Genomic DNA, 19,265 nt, shown 5'->3' on the forward strand with positions numbered 1-19,265 from the left:
TGGCACCAACATGTACCAAGACAACTGGCTGCTCACCCTCTCCCTTTAGAATATTCAGGACCCGATCCGAGACATCCTGTACCCTGGCACCTGGGAGGCAACACACCACGCAGTTATCTCTATCAGGCTCACAATATCTCCTGTCCGTTCTTCTGACTGTGGGATCCCCTACGACAACCGCATTTCTGTTCTCCCTCCTTCCCTCCTGCACAACAGCGCCAGGCTCAGTGCCAGAGACCCGGTCACCCTGGGCGTCCCCGTCAGATCCTCCCCCTCAACAGCATCTAGAACAAGATCTTTGTTGGCAAACGTTGGCAAACCTCTGCAGATGTGTGATGGAAGGTCTGATGACTGGCTGCATTATAGACTGGTCGGGGAACACCAATGCCTTTGAGCAGAAAATCCTACAAAAGTTAGTGGACCTGGCCAATATGTCACGGGTCTTAACCATTGAACACATCTAGATGAAATGTTGCTGTAGAAAGGCAGCATCTATCATCAAAGATCCTCACTGCCCAGGCAATACATTTTTCTCACTGCTGCCATCAGCTACAAAGTACAGGTGTCTCAAGACGCATACCACCAGGTTCCCGAACAGTTACTATCCTACACACATTTGGATGTGAATGTACAAGGCTTGATCAGTAAGTTCACAGATGACACAAAATTAGTAGATGGTGCTCACAGTGAAGATTATCGTAGCTTATAGGGGATCTGAATGGCAGAGGAATGGTAAATAAATTGTAAAGCCAACACAAGCAGCAACGGTTGCATACAGAGGCTGGTGATAATGTGGAGGGAAGTGCCAGAGGAAGTGGATGAGGCAGCACAATTGTATAATTCCAGAAGCAGTTGGGATGTGTAGGTGGAGTGAAGAGGCCAGGAGGGAAATGGGCCAAACACAGGAAATTGGGACCATCTCTGTGGGCACTGTGGTTGTCATTGTCCCATTGTGCTGAAGGGTCGGTGTCTGCGCTCTGTTGCTCTGTGATTCTGTCAGTAGGATGCGCCAGATATCACTGGACAAACATACAGACGTGGTGTGGGACTTGATGTTAACAGGGAATGTTTGCTCCCTAAGCGAACTGCTGCTCTGATGCAGAGGATGGTGATACTCTCACATTTGCAAAGTAATCCTACTCTCTCTGACTCACTGTCTGCTTGTTGTGTGTAATTCAGGGCATCACCAGCAGGTGGAGCTGTCCTGCACCGCGACCAAAGTGTAAACAAGACGACAACAATCAACAATCGTCAGTCAGAATCAGAATGGCTACAGGTATGTTCACTGGGATCTTTATAATTAAACCTCTGCCCTGTGGTGCACAATACCTCAGATGAAGAAACTTACACAGACGCTAACAGGGCAGAGAAAAGTTTCATCAAGCAGTGTCATTGATGCCACTGGTAAAGCGGCTTTGTGTAATCGATCAGTCCAACAGTCCCAGCGCAGGGACCTGACACCAATAATGGTCGAATCACTCTGCTCACCATGCAAAGCTTCACCTGAGTGAAAGGAGCCAGAGACCCTGAATCAGGTGGTTGAGAGTCAAACATACAGGAATGTGACAGCGGTGTTGTGTTGTTTGTTATGTAAAAGTCCAGGTTCAGGGTTTGTTGCACACCAGGGCCTGTTTAGAGGTGACAGACATCTCCAACTTTCATTTACACAATTCAGAGCCAGATGATTGGAGCATTTCAGGGATTTCAGAGATTGTGTGATAACACAACATTGCAGGTTTTGGAAGGGTAGCTATCAACTCCCGCCTGGTTTTCATGACTGCTGTGCGAAGGAGATGAGGCTGAGGTGTGTTTCTGAAATCTGTTTTCTGCAGCCGAGCCGAGAATAGCTGAGAATCAGGATGTAGCTCGTTGTAGATAAATGTGTGGTCTGCTTCGATGTTTTAATACCCCAATGAATGACAGGTCTGTGGACAAATGGTGAACGTGGGTCTCTCAAAAAAAAAGTTTAAGGAGCTTCGATGGCACAGGAAATATAAAACAACAGGAGACAAACATGGAATCAAAGAAAGCTATCGGGACAATGCAATGTCATTGGTGAGTAGGATTAATGTGATTCAGACGGCGTTTCCAGAGGGGAACTAAAGCGGATAACACAGAAAATGATAGGGGATCTCAGCAGATCAGGCAACATCTATGAAGGAAGATGATTTTCTCTGAGGCAGAATATGTTCTCATCCGATTAAATATTTTGTAATTGAATATTCAATCTGCAATCTCTCCAGTACTAATATAACCATCCTGTAGTATTGTTACCAGAACGCACACGCTATTCCACCTGGTCCAACCAACAGTTTATAACCTTGTCACAAGATCTTTCTGCGCCTGTATTCTGTGCTGCAGCTAATGATGGTAAACATGCTGTCGACTCCACACATTGTCTACCTGTAATCTTTGGAGTATTAAAAGTTCAAAGTTCATTGCGAATTTATAATCAAAGTACATGTATGTCACCGTAAAAAAAAACCCTGAGATTCATTTTCTTGCGGGCGAAACAGCCGACTGGATACAGAGCTGGCAAGCTGGAAGGAATCAGATGGTTAATAATAGAGGGCTAGTCAGTTTGGAGGCTTGTAACTGTGGTGTGGGTGGTTGTTGGGTCCACTGTTTGTTCTTTCAATTAAAGACTTCGTAGATAAAATTAATGTCGTTCGATAGTTTGTGGATGACGTCAAACTTGGTGGTATAGTGGGGTTATGTAAACTCACAAGGAGACTGAGTCGAACATGGAAAGTGCTCCAAGGAGTGCGTTCACTTTGTAAAGTTAAACCAGGGCAGGAGTTGTATTGTAAATTGTAAGGCCCTGAACATTGTTGTAGAACGAGAGGGACCAAGGGTACAGATGCACGATTCCCTGGAGCAGTTTATACACGTAGATAGGGCACAGAATGGATGTCATTATGATGGAAAGGGTACAGACAAGATTCCTCCAAGGGACAGGACAGTGTGCGTCTTAAGGGAAAGGTCAGTCTGCGAACCAGGGGACTGGACAGTGTGCGTATCAAGGCAATGGTCAGTCTGTGACCCAGGAGACAGGATACTGTATGTCAAAGTGTAAGGCGAGTATGTGGGGCACCCAAGGTTATGGGAAGAAGGCCGAGAAATGGGATTGAGGACGAGAAAAAAGATCAGCCATGATTGAATGGCAGAGCAGATTCGATGGGCCAAATGGCCTAAGTATGTTCCTATATCTTATGGTCTTATTGTAGCCACCCTTTGTGAATCCTTGTTTTGCTGAGCTCTAAATCAGTCTAGTATAACTTGTAATTCGTCATTTATTTCAGGCGGGAAATTAAATCGGCTGAGGAAAGCACTCAAGAGGTTTTCACGAGGCGGTTCATCGAGTGAAGGTGATTGGGACACCGGAAACAATGCACCAAAGCAGGGTCAGATTGAGAACAATGTCTCAGTTGAATGTGGTCCGGCCGCAGAGGAGGGAGAGCAAATTCAGCCCAGAGACAGTGACGTCAGAGACACTGATCAGGACCCTAAAGCCGGCACAAGTGAGGCGACTGTCTGTCAGCCCAGAGACAGTGACGTCAGAGACACTGATCAGGACCCTAAAGCCGGCACAAGTGAGGCGACTGTCTGTCAGCCCAGAGACAGTGACGTCAGAGACACAGAGCAGGACCCTGGAACCAGTACAAGTGAGGCGACTGTCTGTCAGCCCAGAGACAGTGACGTCAGAGACACAGAGCAGGACCCTGGAACCAGTACAAGTGAGGCGACTGTCTGTCAGCCCAGAGACAGTGACGTCAGAGACACAGAGCAGGACCCTGGAACCAGTACAAGTGAGGCGACTGTCTGTCAGTCCAGAGACGCTGCTCAGGATCCTGGCACCGGCACAAGTAAGTCGACTGCCTCGTTAAATACAGAATTGTCAAGCCAACAGCAAGGAATCAGTGAGTAAAATCTGAGGGTGATGTGTTCACAGAATGTGGCAGGGAGGAGGGTAAATGTGAGGCCTTGTTGGAGGGATGGTCAGGGGAGAGGGGAAATGTGTGGCTGTGGTACATGTGGTGTAGTGGGGCACCCGTTATCCCACTACAGGAAATCTATTACCTCTTCCGAGGATTTCCAGGATGTGCATTAGAGGAAATGCAGCTGTCCAGATAAAAGAGCATTTCTGGGATATGAATTCAGGGAAATGTTTTCGCCAGGATGCTGAGAGCATCTCTGGGAAGCGACTCTCATTGACAGCCCCAACATTTATTCCAATCCTAAATTGAAAGAGGTGAGTGGGTGGGGTGGGAGGGCTTGGTTTCTGGTAAAGTGGTCCTTATGGTAAAATAATTCCAAGAGCATTGTTGGGTAGGTTTTTGAGGCCACTTTTGGAGAGGGGGACATATATGGCTGATACCAGTGTGGTTCCTTGTGGATAATCACTGGTCAAAGATCGTCAGCCAGGTTAACCCTCATTACCAACTGTCTGCTATGAAGAAGAAAACTATGAATCCAAAAGGCCATTTTACCACAGTTCCCAAGCATGTTAATTTTCTGTATGAGACTCCGATGTGGGACCTTGTCAAACACCCGACTAATATCCGAGTAGACAATATCCACTGTGTAACTTCATTTGTCACCTCCTGGAAGTACTCCATCCAGTTAGCAAAACACTACTTCCCCCACCCAAAGCCTTGTTTGCTGAACCCTAACCCACCGCAAAACTCTCTCTTCCATACTCCCGTGGGGCAGAAGATATCAAAGGCTGAATGTAAGAACCGCCAGCCAAAAGGACATCTCTAATTCTGCATTTTATAAGACTATTGAATGGTCACTATTCAATGTTCTTATTAGCTCTTAATAATAATGAGACAATTTTATATTTAAAATTGTAACATTGTGCATGTCATATCTAATAACCACTCACTTAGCGAACCACAATATACTTACAGAAGAGCAGAAAGAATACTGTTAATGTATGAACAGATTTAAGAAACAATTGGTAATATATTATCTAATTCTATATCAAGTCTTGGGGAAAGCAGAAATCTTTAAATTTTATATTGTCTATCAACAACCATTTGATTCTGTCCCTCATTCACGGTTAAAAGAACTTCCTAATATATACACCTGATACTTAGAACATCTGAAGCATTGGCAGACAGTAATCACCCTATTAACAACCTCAAAGGAACAACTACTGTTTTCAAAATAAATGGAGGCATTTTCCAGAGCAAAACACAACGCCTGCTATGGTTTAGTCTAGCCTTAAATCCGCTCTCTAATTTACTGAATCGGACAAAAATCGGATATTAAAGCAGAGGAAAAAAAAACAAATGAAGTATACCTTGACACATCTACTGTACAGAATGATTTGAAATTATTCACTCTTGCATCAGTAAAGCTAAAACAATTAATTCAAATAATGGAACTGATGTCCAAAGATTTAAACGTGAGCTTTAGACTAGAAAAGTACAGAACATTAAAAATTACAAGAAATATTGTAGAGCTTATAGCGTATGACAAAGCATCAGCATTCAATACAACAGATGGATGGATATGAAACATAACGATACTAAGGATATCAACAAACAAAGAAAATTGATCATCATGTGATAAAGAGAACTGTTTCAACAGAATTTCCTTCAAAGCTTAAGAAAATCTGCCAAACTGAGCTGAATAGTAACAATATAACAAAGGCAATAAACATGTTCGCTCTGCCTATATTAACGTATTCTTTTGGCATAATATCTTGGTCTGAAACCGATCTGGAAAACTTACTAAAAAAAAGGACTGAAGTAACAGTCCAGTGCACTTAAATTAACATTACCTACCACAGTATGAGGAAGAGGATTAACAGACATAAACAAAAATACGCAACAGTCAGATAAAACTTCTCAGAATTAGAAACAGGCTTACTATCACAGATATATGTCGTGAGATTTATTGGCATTTATTTATATATAATTTTATACTATAGATAAATAGTATACACATCCCGCATGTCTAGTCCTATTTAGTAGATGACACTTTGGCAGCAATTACAGGCTTGACTTGTGCGGATAGGTCTCTATCAGCTTTGTGCATCTGGACACTGCAATTTTTCCCCATTCTTTCCAAAACTGCTAAAGTTCTGTCAAATTGCGTGGGAATCGTTAGTGAACAGAACATTTCAAGTCCAGCCAAAAATTTTCAGTTGGATTGAGGTCTGGACCCTTACTTAGCCTCCCCAGGACATTAACTTTGTTGTTCTTAAGCTCTTCCTGTATAGCTTTGACTTTACGCTTGGGGTTATTTTGCTGCTGAAAAAATCTTTTCCCAAGTCGCAGTTCTCCTGCAGACTACCTCAGATTTCCTTCCAGGATTTCCCTGTTTTTTGCTACATTTATTTTACCCTCTACCTTCACAAGCCTTCCAGGGCCTTCTACTTGTGCAATGTCCCCACATCATGATGCTTCATGGTAGGAATCTTGTGATTTTGACGATGTGCACCTCCTGACTGCAAGGGGGATAGATGGGGCTGAATTTGTCAGGGGTGTTCAAGAAGGATTCCTGACACAGTATGTGGACCGGCCGACGAGAGGACAGGCCATACTGGATCTAGTTCTCGGTAATGAACCTGGTCAGGTGGCAGACATCTTGGTGGGGGAGCATTTTGGTGAGAGTGACCACAACTCCCTTAGCTTCAGCATAGCTATTGAAAAGGATAAAAACAGACAAAATGGGAAAGTGCTTAACTGGGGAAGGGCTAAATATGAAGGGATGAGGCAGGAACTAGCAAGAGTAATTTGGAAACAGATGTGAAACAGGGTGAAAGCAGAGAAGTAATGTGGAGGAAGTTTAGGGACAACTTGTGCTGGGTTCAGGATAGGTTTGTCCCACTGAGACAAGGAAAAAAAGGCAGGAAAATGGAAGCGTGGCTGACGAAACACATTAGACAACGCGTCAAGAGGAAGAGGGAAGCATATGTTAGATATAAGAAGCAGGAAGCAGGAGGGGCTCATGAGAAATATAGGGTAGCCAGGAAGGAGTTTAAGAAAGGACTTAGGAGAGCTCGAAAGGGGCATGAGAAGGCCTTGGCACGTAGGATTAAGGAGAACCCCAAGGCGTGCTGTGTATGTGAAGAACAAAAGGATGACAAGAATGAAGGTGGGGCCGCTAAAGGACAAAGAAGGCAACATGTGCCTGGAGGCGGAGGAGGGAGGGGAGGTCCTAAATGAATACTTTGCTTCAGTATTCCCAAGTGAAAAATACCTTGATCAGGGTGAGGTCAAATAGAACAGGCCTGTGCGCTGGGCAATGTCGACATTAAGGAAGAAGAAATGTTGGATCTTGTTAAAAACATCAAGATCGCTAAGTCCCCAGGGCCGGACGTGATATACCCCAGGTTGTTGTGGGAAGTGAGAGAAGAGATCGCTGGAACAGTAACTATCATCTTTGAATCCTCTTTGGCTGCAGGGGAGGTGCCAGAGGATTGGAGAATGGCAAATGTAGTTCTCTTGTTTAAAAAAAGGTAATAGGGAGAAACCTGGGAACTATAGACCAGTGAGTCTTACGTCGGTGGTCTGCAAACTATTGGAAAGGATTCTTAATGATAGGATCTACGAGCACTTGGAGAAGTACAGTCTACTCAAGGATAGTCAACATGACTTTGTGAAGGGAAGGTCGTGCCTCACGAGCTTAATGGAGTTTTTTGAAGAGGTAACAAAAGAAATTGATGAGGGTAGGGCGGTAGATGTGGACTACATGGATTTTGGCAAGGCATCTGACAAGGTCCCCCACGAGAGACTCATCCAGAAAGTCATGAGGCATGGGATCAGTGGAACTTTGGCTGTTTGGATAAAAAAGGGCTTACAGGAAGAAAGCAGAGGGTAGTTGTGGAAGGAAAGTATTCTGCCTGGAGGTCGGTGACTAGTGGAGTGCTGCAAGGATCTGTCCTGGGACCCCTGCTCTTTGTGATTTTCATAAATGACCGGGATGAAGAGGCAGAAGGATGGGTGAGTAAGTTTGCCGATGACACGAAGATTGGAGAAGTGGCAGGAGCTGTAGGTTGTCGAAGGTCACATGAGTATATAGACAGGATGCAGAGTGGAGCAGAAAAGTGGCAGATGGAGTTCAAACCTGATAAGTGTGAGGTGATGTATGTTGGAAGGACAAACCAGAAGATTGAGTACAGGGTTAATGGTCGGTTAAGTAAGAGTGTGGATGAACAGGGGGACCTTGGGGTTCAAATCCATACATCACTCATGGTTGCTATACTGGTTGATAGGACAGTTAAGAAGGCCTGTGGGAAGCTAGGCTTCATTAATAGGGGGATTGAGTTCAAGAGTAGAGAGGTCATGTTGTAACTCTACAAATCTCTGGTGAGACCACAGTGAGAGTATTGTGTACAGTTCTGGTCACCTCATTAGAGGAAGGATGTGGAAGCTATGGAGAGGGTGCAGAGGAAATTTACCAGGTTGTTGCCTCGATTGGAAAACACGTCTATGAGGCAAGGTTAGCAGAGCTGGGACTTTTCTCTTTGGAGCATGGAAGGATCAGAGGGGACTTGATAGAGGTCTACAAGATTATGAGAGGCATAGATAGGGTGGATAGTCAGTACTTGCTTCCCAGGGCACGAATTGCAAACACCGGAGGTCATATGTACAAAGTTAAGGGAGGGAAGTTTAGGGGAGACATCAGGGGTAAGTTTTTTACACAGAGGGTTGTGGGTGCCTGGATTGACTTGCCAGGGATGGTGGTGGAGGTTAAAACATTAGGGATATTTAAGAGCATCTTGAATAGGCACATGGATGGAAGAAAAATAGAGGGTTACGGAGTAGTCTGGGTTTAGTACACTTTTTTTAGGAATATATGAGGGCCGAAAGTCCTGTACTGTGCTGTAGTATTCTAGTCTCTAGTGTGGTGTTTTGCTTACACCAAATATAGCATTTAGACTGAGCGCCAATAAGCTCAATTTTGAGTTAATCAGACCTTCGAACTTCAGGGTCTCCCAGATGCCTTCTGGCAAACTCTGGCCGAAATTTCATGTGAGTTTTCTCTTTTCAACAGTGCGTTTGTGTTTGCCACTCTCCCATAAATCTGTGACTGGTGAAGCGCCCGGGCAACAGTTATTGTCTGCGCAGTCTCTACAATCCCAGCAACTGAAGCTTGTAAATCCTCACGAGTTGTCATAGGTCTCTTGGTGGCCTCCCTCACCCGTCCTCTTATTGCACTGTTGCTCAGTTTCTGAGGACAGTTCCTCCAGGCAGATTTACAGCTGTGCCATTTTCTTTCCATTTCTTGATGATTGACTTAACTGTACTGCAAGGGATATTCAGTGACTTGGACATTTTCTTATATCCATCTCCTGACTTAAGCTTTTCAATAACCTTTTTGCGGAGCTGCTTGGTGTGTTCTTTTGTTTTCGGGTTTTTTTTTTTTTTTGCCAGGATACTGACTCAGCAGCAGTTGGACCTTCCAGATACAGGTGTATTTTACTACAATCGGTTGAAACAACTTGACTGCACACAGGTGTCCAAAAACAGATCTTATTTAACTAATCATGTGACTTATAAAACCAATTGGCTGCAACAGTGTTGATTTGGTGTCACATTAAAAGAGGATGAATATTTATACAATCAATTATTTTGTGTTTTATATTTGGAATTGAGTTAGATCACTTTAAATAGATGTTTTCACATTGACTTACGTAAGTATTTTATGTTGATCATTGTCAGAAAAGACACATTAAATCAAATGTCATTGAACGTTGTGAAACAATAAAACATGAAAAGAGAGAACATAGAAATCTACAGCACATTACAGGTCCTTCAGCCAGCAATGTTGTGCTGACCATGTAACCTACTCTAGAAAATGTCCAGTATTGTCCTACAGTATAATCCTCTATTTTTCTAAGGTCTGTATACGTATCTAAGAGTCTCTGAAAGGACCCTATTGTGTTCGCATCTACTATCTTGCTGGGAATGCATTCCATGCACCCACCTGTATCTGCATGATATCCCTCTGTACCTAATTCCAAGCACCTTAAAATATGACCCCTCGTGCTAGCCATTTCAGAACTTGGATAAAGCCTCTGTCTATCTACAAGATCAATGCCCCTCATCATCTTATACACCTCTATGAGGTCACCTCTCATCATCCATCGCTCCAAGAAGAAAAGGTCAATTTCACTCACCGTACTCTCATAAGGCACACTCTCCAATCCAGGCAACTGCCTTGTAAATCTCCTCTGCATTCTCTCTACGGTGTCCACATCTTTCCTGTAGTGAGGTGACCAAAACTGAACACAGTATCCAAGTGAGGTCTAACTATGGTCTTATATGGCTTTAAGCATCATGTGGATAGTCAGAGGCTTTTTTTTCCCCAGGGCTGAAATGGCTAACACGGGAGGCCACAATTTTAAGGTGCTTGGATGTAGGTACAGAGGAGATGTCAGGGGTAAGTTTTTTTTTACACACAGTGGTGAGTGCGTGGAATAGTCTGCTAGCGACGGTGGTGGACACGGATACGATAGGGTTTTTTAAGAGTCTCCTGGATAGGGACATGGAGCTTGGAAATATAGAGTGCTGTGGGTAACCCCGGGGAATATTTAAAGTAAATACATGTACGCACAGCATTCTAGGCCGAAGGGCCTGTATTATGCTTTAGGGTTTCTGTGTTTCTGTTTCTGTCTCACAGGTCTCGAAATCAATCCCACAGCTGATGAAAGCACTCACACCATATGCCTTCTGAACAACACTGTCAACCTCCACAGCAGCTTTGAGTGTCTTATGGACACAAACCCCAAGATCCCTCTGATCCGCCACACTGCCAAGAGTCTGACCATTAATACTATATTCTGTCTTGAAATTTGATACCCCTGGTCACCGTTCTGAATGCAGAATTCGAACCATCTACAACTATCTTTTGCCTTCTGTGAGCAGCCAATTCTGGATCCACAAAGCAACGTCTATTGGATCCCATGCCTCATTACTTTCTGAAGGAGCCTTGCCTGGGGAACCTTGTCAAATGCCTTCCTGAAATCCATAGGCGCCACATCCGCTGCTCTACCTTCATCAAAGTGTTTTGTTGCGTCCTCAAATAGTTCAATCAGGTCCGTAAAGCATGACCTGCCCTTGATAAAGCGAAGTTGACAATCCCTAATCAGATTATTTGTTTCCAAATGCTCATAAATCCTGCCTCTCAGAATCTTCTTTAACAACTTGCCCATCACTGAAGTAAGATTCACTGCTCTATAATTTACTGGGTTATCTCTAGACTCTTCCTTGTACAAGGGAACAATATTTGCAAACCTCCAATTCGCTAGTATTTTCCCCATCATATTGATAATGGAAAGATCATCATCAGAGGCTGAGCAATCTCCTTCCTTGCTTCCCATGGTAGCCTGGGGTATATCTCTTACAGTCCTGCGACATATCTAACTTAATACATTTCACAAGCTCCAGCACATACACTTTCTTAATGCCTATACACTCAAATACCTCAGAATATTCTGCAGGATGTGGAATTCTCCTCAGGACGGAGGAGAAGATGGCGGCGTGACGCAGCGTGCGCGGCCTCTGCGGTGAATGATATCTGTATGTGTTAAGTAGGGTACCGTGAACAATTCTGATTTGATGGAGACACGTGAAAACACGGCGGAACATCTGGAGAAACTTCTGAAACGTCCACTTCGCTGCCGCTGTAACTGTGTGGTCCGGAATCTCCGGAGGTGAAGGCCTCCTGACTTTCCCAATCCACTTTCATATTAAAATCCCCCATAATTATCTTGACATTTTCCTTCTGACACGCGTTTTCTATTTCCAGCTGCAACTTGTAGTCCACATCCCGGCTGCTGTTTGGAGGCCTGTATATAACTGCTATTAGTGTCTTTTTACCCTTGCCATTTCTTCATTCCACCCATAAGGATTCTGCCTCTTCAGATCCTATGTCCCTTCTTTCTATTGTTTTGATATTGTTACTTACCACCAGGGCCACGCCACCTCCTTTACCTACCTTCCTTTCTTTCCTATACACTGTGTATCCTTGGATATTCAGCTCCCAATCACATCCATCATTTAGTCATGACTCGGTGATGGCCACAATGTCATATCTTTTAACCTGCAGCTGTGCAGCAAGGTTATCCACTTTATTTCTAATGCTGCGTGTATTTAAGTACCGTACATTTAGATCAGTATCTGCTGCCGATTTTGCTATATTTCTATTCTGCAGCAAATTATCCTGTACATTTACCGGCCTGTCCTTCTTGCCATCTTTGCTGCACAGTATTTTTGACTTATTTCTATTTTCCTCTTCCTCGATCCTAACAGATTGGTTTCCTTCCCCTTGCCGACTTAGTTTAAACCCTCCCTAAGAGCTATATTAAACAATCCCGCCAGGATATTACTGCCTTTTGAGTTCAGGTGTAATCCATCTTTTTTTGTATAAGTCATACCTTCCCCAAAATACATCCCAATGATTCAAGAATTTGAAGCCCTGCCCCCTGCACCCGTTACTTAGCCACACATTCAGCTGCTTAATTCTGCTATTCTTAGCATCATTAGCGTGCAGCTCAGGCAGCAATCCTGATATTATTACTCGGGAGGTCCGACTTTTCAATTTTCTTCCTAGCTCCCAGTAACCTTTCTTCAGGGCCTCCTGTCTTTTTCTGTCTATGTCATTGGTACCAACATGTACCAACATGTACCATGGCCCTCTCTCCTCAGAATACTCGGGACTCGATCTGAGACATCCCGTACCTTGGCACCAGAGAGGCAACACAGAATCCGGGTATCCTTGTCCGGCTCGCAGAATCTCTTGTCCATCCCCCTTATGACGGAATCCCCTATAACTACCGTATTTCTTCTTGCTCTCTTGATTTCGGCACTGGGCAGAATGCCAGAGTCTCGTTCACTGTGGTCCTCCTCTGTCAGGTCTGCCTCTTCAACAGTATCCAAAACAATATATCGATTTCTGAGGGGGACTGTCACAGGGGTGCTATCCACTACCTCTGTATAGGTAGTACCTATCAGCTCCTCACTTTCCCTAATTAGCCAAAGGTCATCAATTTCCATCTCCAGCTCCTTAACACGGTCCTTCAGGAGCCTCATCTCAGTGCACCTGGTGCACATGTATCCTTGGGGAGGCTGCGGGTCTCCCAGGGTCCCCACACCTGGCACTCCAAGCACAACACTAATGCTAGATGCATACCTCTAATGCTACTGTTTGTATTAAATACCAGAAAACTGTAACTTACTCCGTTACTGTGAGACTCAACGGTCGAAGTCCGTTGAGCCAAAGCCCTTTCACTCTGCACCCTCTCACTCCGCAGCCCGCTCCGACACTGCCCGCAGGATATAGCGGTTTTCTTTTTGAACTGTTCGCGCTCAACCGGCTGACGTCACCCGCCTGCGCAGTCTGGCCTCTCTCCTACTCCGGGAAATAAAATGTCTTCTCGCTGGAAATCCTTAGCCTCATACCGCTGTCTTCTTGATCCGAAGAGAAAATTATGGTATTGCTTTGCACTGCTGTAACTATGTGTTATAATTATATGGTCTTGTCAGCGTTAGTCTTTGGTTTGTCCTTTTTTATGTGATATCATCTGGAGCAACATGTATCATTTCTTAGTGCATGATTTCTAAATGACAATAAACGAGGACTGAGTGTCTTCATAATCTAAGGTAATCTAATAATCTAATATTTAAAATAACCTACAGATTGAGAAACATCTGTTGAGAATGTAGCGTGAATTCTAACAAAATCAACTTGACATTGCTGGCAACCCCCAATGATATGTTATACTTGCATGACGTTCCCTCAACTCCAATGATAATTATTACAAAAGTCGATGATATGTTATTATTATTATTTAGGTGCCTTACCGTTCGGCATGGGCGATCATGTCTCTCCATCCATCACGGTCTCTGACCCTCCGAATTGTAGTTGTTGCCTCCCTTGTTTCTAACCATGATGTTAATCCAACTATAATTTTCATTCTCTGTCTGCCTCTGCTTCTTCTTCCTTCCAGCTTTCCAGTTGTACCTAAATGTTCTAATGTCTCTCTTCGCATGAAGAGTCCAAAGAACTTTGATGGTTGTTTTCTGAGTTTTTTAAAAGTAATGTACGTCTTTTTTTCGTTCTTTGCAGAACTTCTTCGTTGGTTATCCTGTCCGTATATGATATGCATCGCATTCTTCTGAGGAACCACATCTCTGCTGCATTGATTCTGTTTTCCATTGCATTTGTGATGGTCCATGACTCGCAGCCATACAGCAATATAGGGAGAATGTAGCAGCTGACAGTTCTAAGGCGGATGTCCATCATTATTTTCTTGTTCGTTAGGATGTTTCTTATTTCTGTAAATGCTGTTCGTGCCATTGCTATTCTTGCTTTTATGTCTGTTTCACATTTGCCATCAGATGTTACCCATGATCCAAGGTACTTGAAGTTGTGAACTTGTTTCAGGATTTCGTTTACCAATACGATCCCACAGTTTGGATATCAGCTTTCTTTGATATTACCATTACTTCAGCTTTCTTTTTGTTTAAGGTTAGGCCAAGTCTTTCGCTCTCTGTGTTGATGGTAGATGCTAGTTTCTTTAAATTTACTTCACTGTTTGCTATCAGTACTGAGCGGAGGTTGTTGATATTGTATCCTCTTATGCTTATTCCAGGTAGGTCTTGTATGGTTCTCATGATGATTTCACTGTACAGGGAGAACAGCTCTGGTGATAGAACACAACCCTGTCTGACTCCTCGCTTTATTGGCTGATATTCACCAATCTCGTTGTCTATCTGTATGGCTGCACTTTGTTGCCAGTAATTCTTAGATCTTTTCCGTCGATATTAACATCTTTAAGCATTTTCATGATGACCTGGAGTTTCACTGTGTGAAAGGCTTTTGTGTAGTCAATGAAACAGAAGTATAGGTCTTGAAGTCTAGGTCTTAATTTTTCTACACCAAAATCTTCTAGCGCTTCATGCAGTTTTACCAGAAAGTTATCTGGACACGATAATTTTCCCTTTCACATTTTCTTCATAGTATGTTCCACTTCTTCTTTCAGTATTGGCAACAACAGTGATATGTATCCGATCCTTTATTAGCAATTAGCAAACATACAATCGCGAAGCAATGGAACTGAAGTGTAGCCAAGTGTCAGTTCAGCGTATTTGAATGGATAATAATAAAATATATGACATCGGTCAGTTCCTAGCTGTGTATCGCATGGAACACAGCACAAATATGTAACTAATTCCCTCCGCGTTTACCAAACCCCGGCTGATGCGGATCATAAAAAAAAGCATCATAAATACACAATGCAGATAGAGAACAGATACATGACTCCGACACACAGGCTCAGCTCCGATACATGGTCTTCCACCTGAAATATTAACATACCCTCTGTCTTGTTGAATAATTCCAGCATTTTGTTTTATTTATTTAATCAACAATCAACAATCTCCTCCCTCAGTTCCCGCAGCAGCTTGGGGTATAATTCATCCAGTCCCGGCGACTTATCAAACTTAAAGACTTTCAAAAGCTCGAGCACATCCTCTTTCTTCAAGTCTATACACTCAAGCATTTCAGTCCACTGTAAGTCACGCCCACAATTTCCAAGGTCCTTTCCACTTGTGAATACTGAAGCAAAATATTCATTAAGTACATCAGAATGTTTTAAATGATCGGCAGATTGAGAAACATCTGTTGAGAATGTGGTGGTGAATTCGAACAAAACCAAGTTGCTGTTGCTGGCGACCCCACAGGTTTGTTATATTTTCATGGCTCCCGTCAGCTACAGTGATAATTGTTACAAATGTCGGTGATATGTATTCCATTCTTTATTAGCAATCAGCAAACATGCAATCGTGAAGCGATGTAACTGAAGTGTACCCAAGTGTAAGTTCAGCATATTTGAGAGGATAATAACAAAATATATGACATCCGTCAGTCGCCAGCTGTGTACCCCATGGAACAAAGCACGAATATGTAACTGATTCCCTCCGCGTTGCTAGTTACCATAAGAAGCATCATAAATACGCCACACAGAATACAATGTAGATAGAGAACAGTACATGGCTCCGACACACAAGCTCAGTGCTGATACAGGGTCTTCCACCAAAAATATTAACACACTCTCTGTCTTGTTGAATAATTCCAGCATTTTGTTTTATTTATTTCAAAGATTTTTTGCCAAATGTTGTTTTGGATGTATGGCGCCTACATTGTGTTTAACAATGTGCCATGTAACTATTTGATAATAACCAGGTGATATGCTCAAAGAAATTTTGATGGGAGTACTGAAGATAATTATGGTCTTAAAGTCCTGCTAAAGAAACTGTAACGGTTTAGGACTAGATGTCTTGATGCTGTGGGTGGGATTGCGTTGATAGGGATGTCAGAGTGTTTCTATGTAGAAACAAATCATATATTGCTATAGGTGTCAATGCCAGGCGATGTTAAACTGAAAGGAGACGATGAGAATCAGTTCTGACTAAGAAATCTGTATAATTCAGTGACAAGAGCAATAGATGTCCCATTGGTCAGCAGAAATGTTTCACCCCACACTGCTGTAATAGCTGTCCATTACTCACCACAGCGCCACCAGTGGTAGGAGGACCAAAGCAGCGGGCGCTGTCAGCTCAACCTGCCTTGCCTTTCTGTTAACACATCCCTCCCGGTCCAGGACGCAAGTTTGCTCCCTAAAAGGGAATTGCCTGCAATAAGGCGAGTAGATACCCTGGAGAATCCTGGCCCAGTGTACAATCCATGAAGACAGCGGAAATGTGCATTGTGTGACTGTGGGTGGATGGGCGCAGGTGGACCAGGCCATGCCAAGGCTTCAGTGGGCAGGCCCAAGATGTTTGGAAGTGTTTGCCTCCGTTTATAAACAAAACGGTGTTCTCCTTTAAACCCCAATTAACGTTTGACCCTTCCGTTATTTTTTTTATTTTTTTATTTTTTTTTTGTTACAGAGCAGCAAAAACTGGTCACTCCCGTCGTCAAAAAGGGTCAAGATGTGAGCAGTGGAGGAGTTCCAGTGACGTCAACATCGGGAAAGGACACGGGTATGTTAGCGTCTGCTCCTGCTCCTCTAACAGATTGTGATGGACATTAAAATAGCGAGTTACTCCAGAAGACAAGTCATTCCACAGGTGCTGAAAGTTCTGGGCAGCAAAAAGACACACAAAACATTTGCAGAACTCAACAGGTCAGGCAGCATCCATGGAGAGGAATAAACATTTTACGCTTAAGATCAGGACCACAAGGAATAGAAAGTAATGTGGCAATATCTGGAATTTTGTCCCCTTCATTTTCAGTCCCAATGAAGGGCCTTGGCCCGAAACGTTGATTGTTTATTCTCCTCTACAGATGCTGCCTGACATGCTGAGTACCTCCTGCATTTTGTGAGATATTGCAGAGATTTTCTGAGGAAGAGTTTGACCAGGCAGGCAGACAGTGACTCAGAGCAAAGCGGTCGTGATGGGCAGTACCAGGGAGTGATGGTGATGGGTTACTATATTCTCAGGAATAAACAGAGTCCTTTCCAGACAGAGAGATATACTCCTGGGACCAAGAAGGCTCAACAGATGGAACTAAACCCCCTCCTACACCCCCGATTCTCCGACCCCCTGGCCGCATCCATTCTCCTCATCCGCAGCCCCACACCTGTCTACCCCTTCCCATCTCGGATTGTGTTCCATGACCAATTTACCAATTTTAGTTTCCTGAGAGAAAGTTGCTGTCTAATGGGACGTTGATAATTTATTCAATTGTTTCCCCATTTTCCTTCACAGATCCGAGCTCAGCGATCACTGAGCTCCTGGCAAGCTGGAACAATTTCCAGCTGCTGCAGTTGACGGATTTCTACCGGGACAGGCTGGAGCAGGCGATGGAAGGAGGGGTGCACGGAGTGAGCCTGGCGTTAACGGCCGAGAATCAGTTCAGTGGAGAGGAACATCGGGTGAGTGGGAGGGAGAATGGGTTTGAATTTTCACACATCACAGGACTGATGGGTGTCGGAACTCTGACTCATCGGATATGAAATTAGATAAACAAACAGCTGGAAAATAAATACTGTACATGCAATTACAAACATGTGAGTCTGAACCAGTGATAGAAAGGGGTGAAAAGACCCCGCGGACTGGTGGGTGGCTGCTCAGTGTTCAGACTGAGTTGAGCAGGTAACAGTTGTGTGAGTTTACAGTACTAAATGGAAATATGACAGGAGGTTTCGGTTTGGGAAGACCGTGCAGCGTGACGGCAGGATGTCATTGAGAACCGGGACATCATCAGTGGGTGCCGCGGGAGCTGGAGTGTGTTCTGTTCTGGGTGGAGATGATTGTGTTACAATCTGTAACTGCAAACAGTGTGGATCGGGGAATACTGCCATGTTGTAAAGTGTAATCACTGAATAAACCTTCACTGGAAAAGGCAAAGGAAAGGCGTCAGGTGTCAGCCGGTAATCCGCTGTCATGTTGGAACAGGTTGATTAAGGAGATGAATTACGTCACCTTTTCTGCAACTTCTCTGCAACTGCTCACTGTTATAAAATCTCTCCTGACTTCTTTCTTCCTCTGCGATCATTATTTTCTGATTTTTGTTCTACACCATCAAATCCGGTGAGGAATTATTTATGGATTTGGAGCCACATCAATGAAGCGGTCACAGACCAGCCAGGATCTCATTGACTGGCAGACCAGGTTCACGGTGAATGTCCCTCCGTGTTCTCTGCACTCAGAATGTACAGTCCGTGTCCAGACAGGATCAGCACCCGTCCGGGTGACTGCTCAGTGTGATCCCGTTACAGAGCACATCATTTACTCCTCATTCTCTGTGTGAATCTGTCAGTCCCCAATATGTTCACTGTTACTCTTCACAGAAAATCTCTGATCTCGCTGATAAGGGAGAGCGGGCGGACAGTTCCAAACTCCTCCTGAGCCTGGTGATGGAGAAAGGCTCCCGCGCCCGGAGGGTGATGTGGGAAACCTTTGTCAAAATGCGGATTGGTGTTCCAAAGTTGGACAAAATACTGAAAGAAATACAGGCACATGGTGAGATAATACCAGATATTAATTTAATTTTGGATTCAAACATCACACACTTAATAATTTTACAATTTTCAATTCCTTAATTTTTTTAATCCGAGCAGGTTGTGTTCCGGTCCATCAATCCATACCGACGATTCCCGGTGAGCTGAAAGGTAAGTGAAGAAACAGTTGTTTCCACCAATGGTTGATATTGTGTAGGGCCATATTGTTGTTGAGCCATGTGAATTTGACCAGATAAATGTTTGCAACATAGCACAATGACACACATGGAAAATG

At 43.7% G+C, this 19,265-nt stretch overlaps 1 protein-coding gene across 1 annotated transcript in view; it reads left to right on the top strand.

Moving 5' to 3' along the window:
- The first annotated feature begins 1,159 nt into the window (after positions 1–1,159).
- LOC140208609 (NACHT, LRR and PYD domains-containing protein 3-like) overlaps positions 1,160–19,265 on the top strand; it is a 41,246-nt gene continuing 23,140 nt past the window's right edge. Inside the window, exons 1-6 of the mRNA XM_072277416.1 lie at positions 1,160–1,276; positions 3,303–3,920; positions 16,914–17,006; positions 17,736–17,902; positions 18,821–18,992; positions 19,091–19,141. Of these exons, the coding sequence (XP_072133517.1) occupies positions 1,267–1,276; positions 3,303–3,920; positions 16,914–17,006; positions 17,736–17,902; positions 18,821–18,992; positions 19,091–19,141 (1,111 nt within the window). The 5' untranslated portion in view covers positions 1,160–1,266. The remainder of the gene's footprint in view (positions 1,277–3,302; positions 3,921–16,913; positions 17,007–17,735; positions 17,903–18,820; positions 18,993–19,090; positions 19,142–19,265) is intronic.

The sequence above is a fragment of the Mobula birostris genome, chromosome 13, assembly GCF_030028105.1.
Source record: "Mobula birostris isolate sMobBir1 chromosome 13, sMobBir1.hap1, whole genome shotgun sequence".
Lineage (NCBI taxonomy): Eukaryota > Metazoa > Chordata > Chondrichthyes > Myliobatiformes > Myliobatidae > Mobula > Mobula birostris.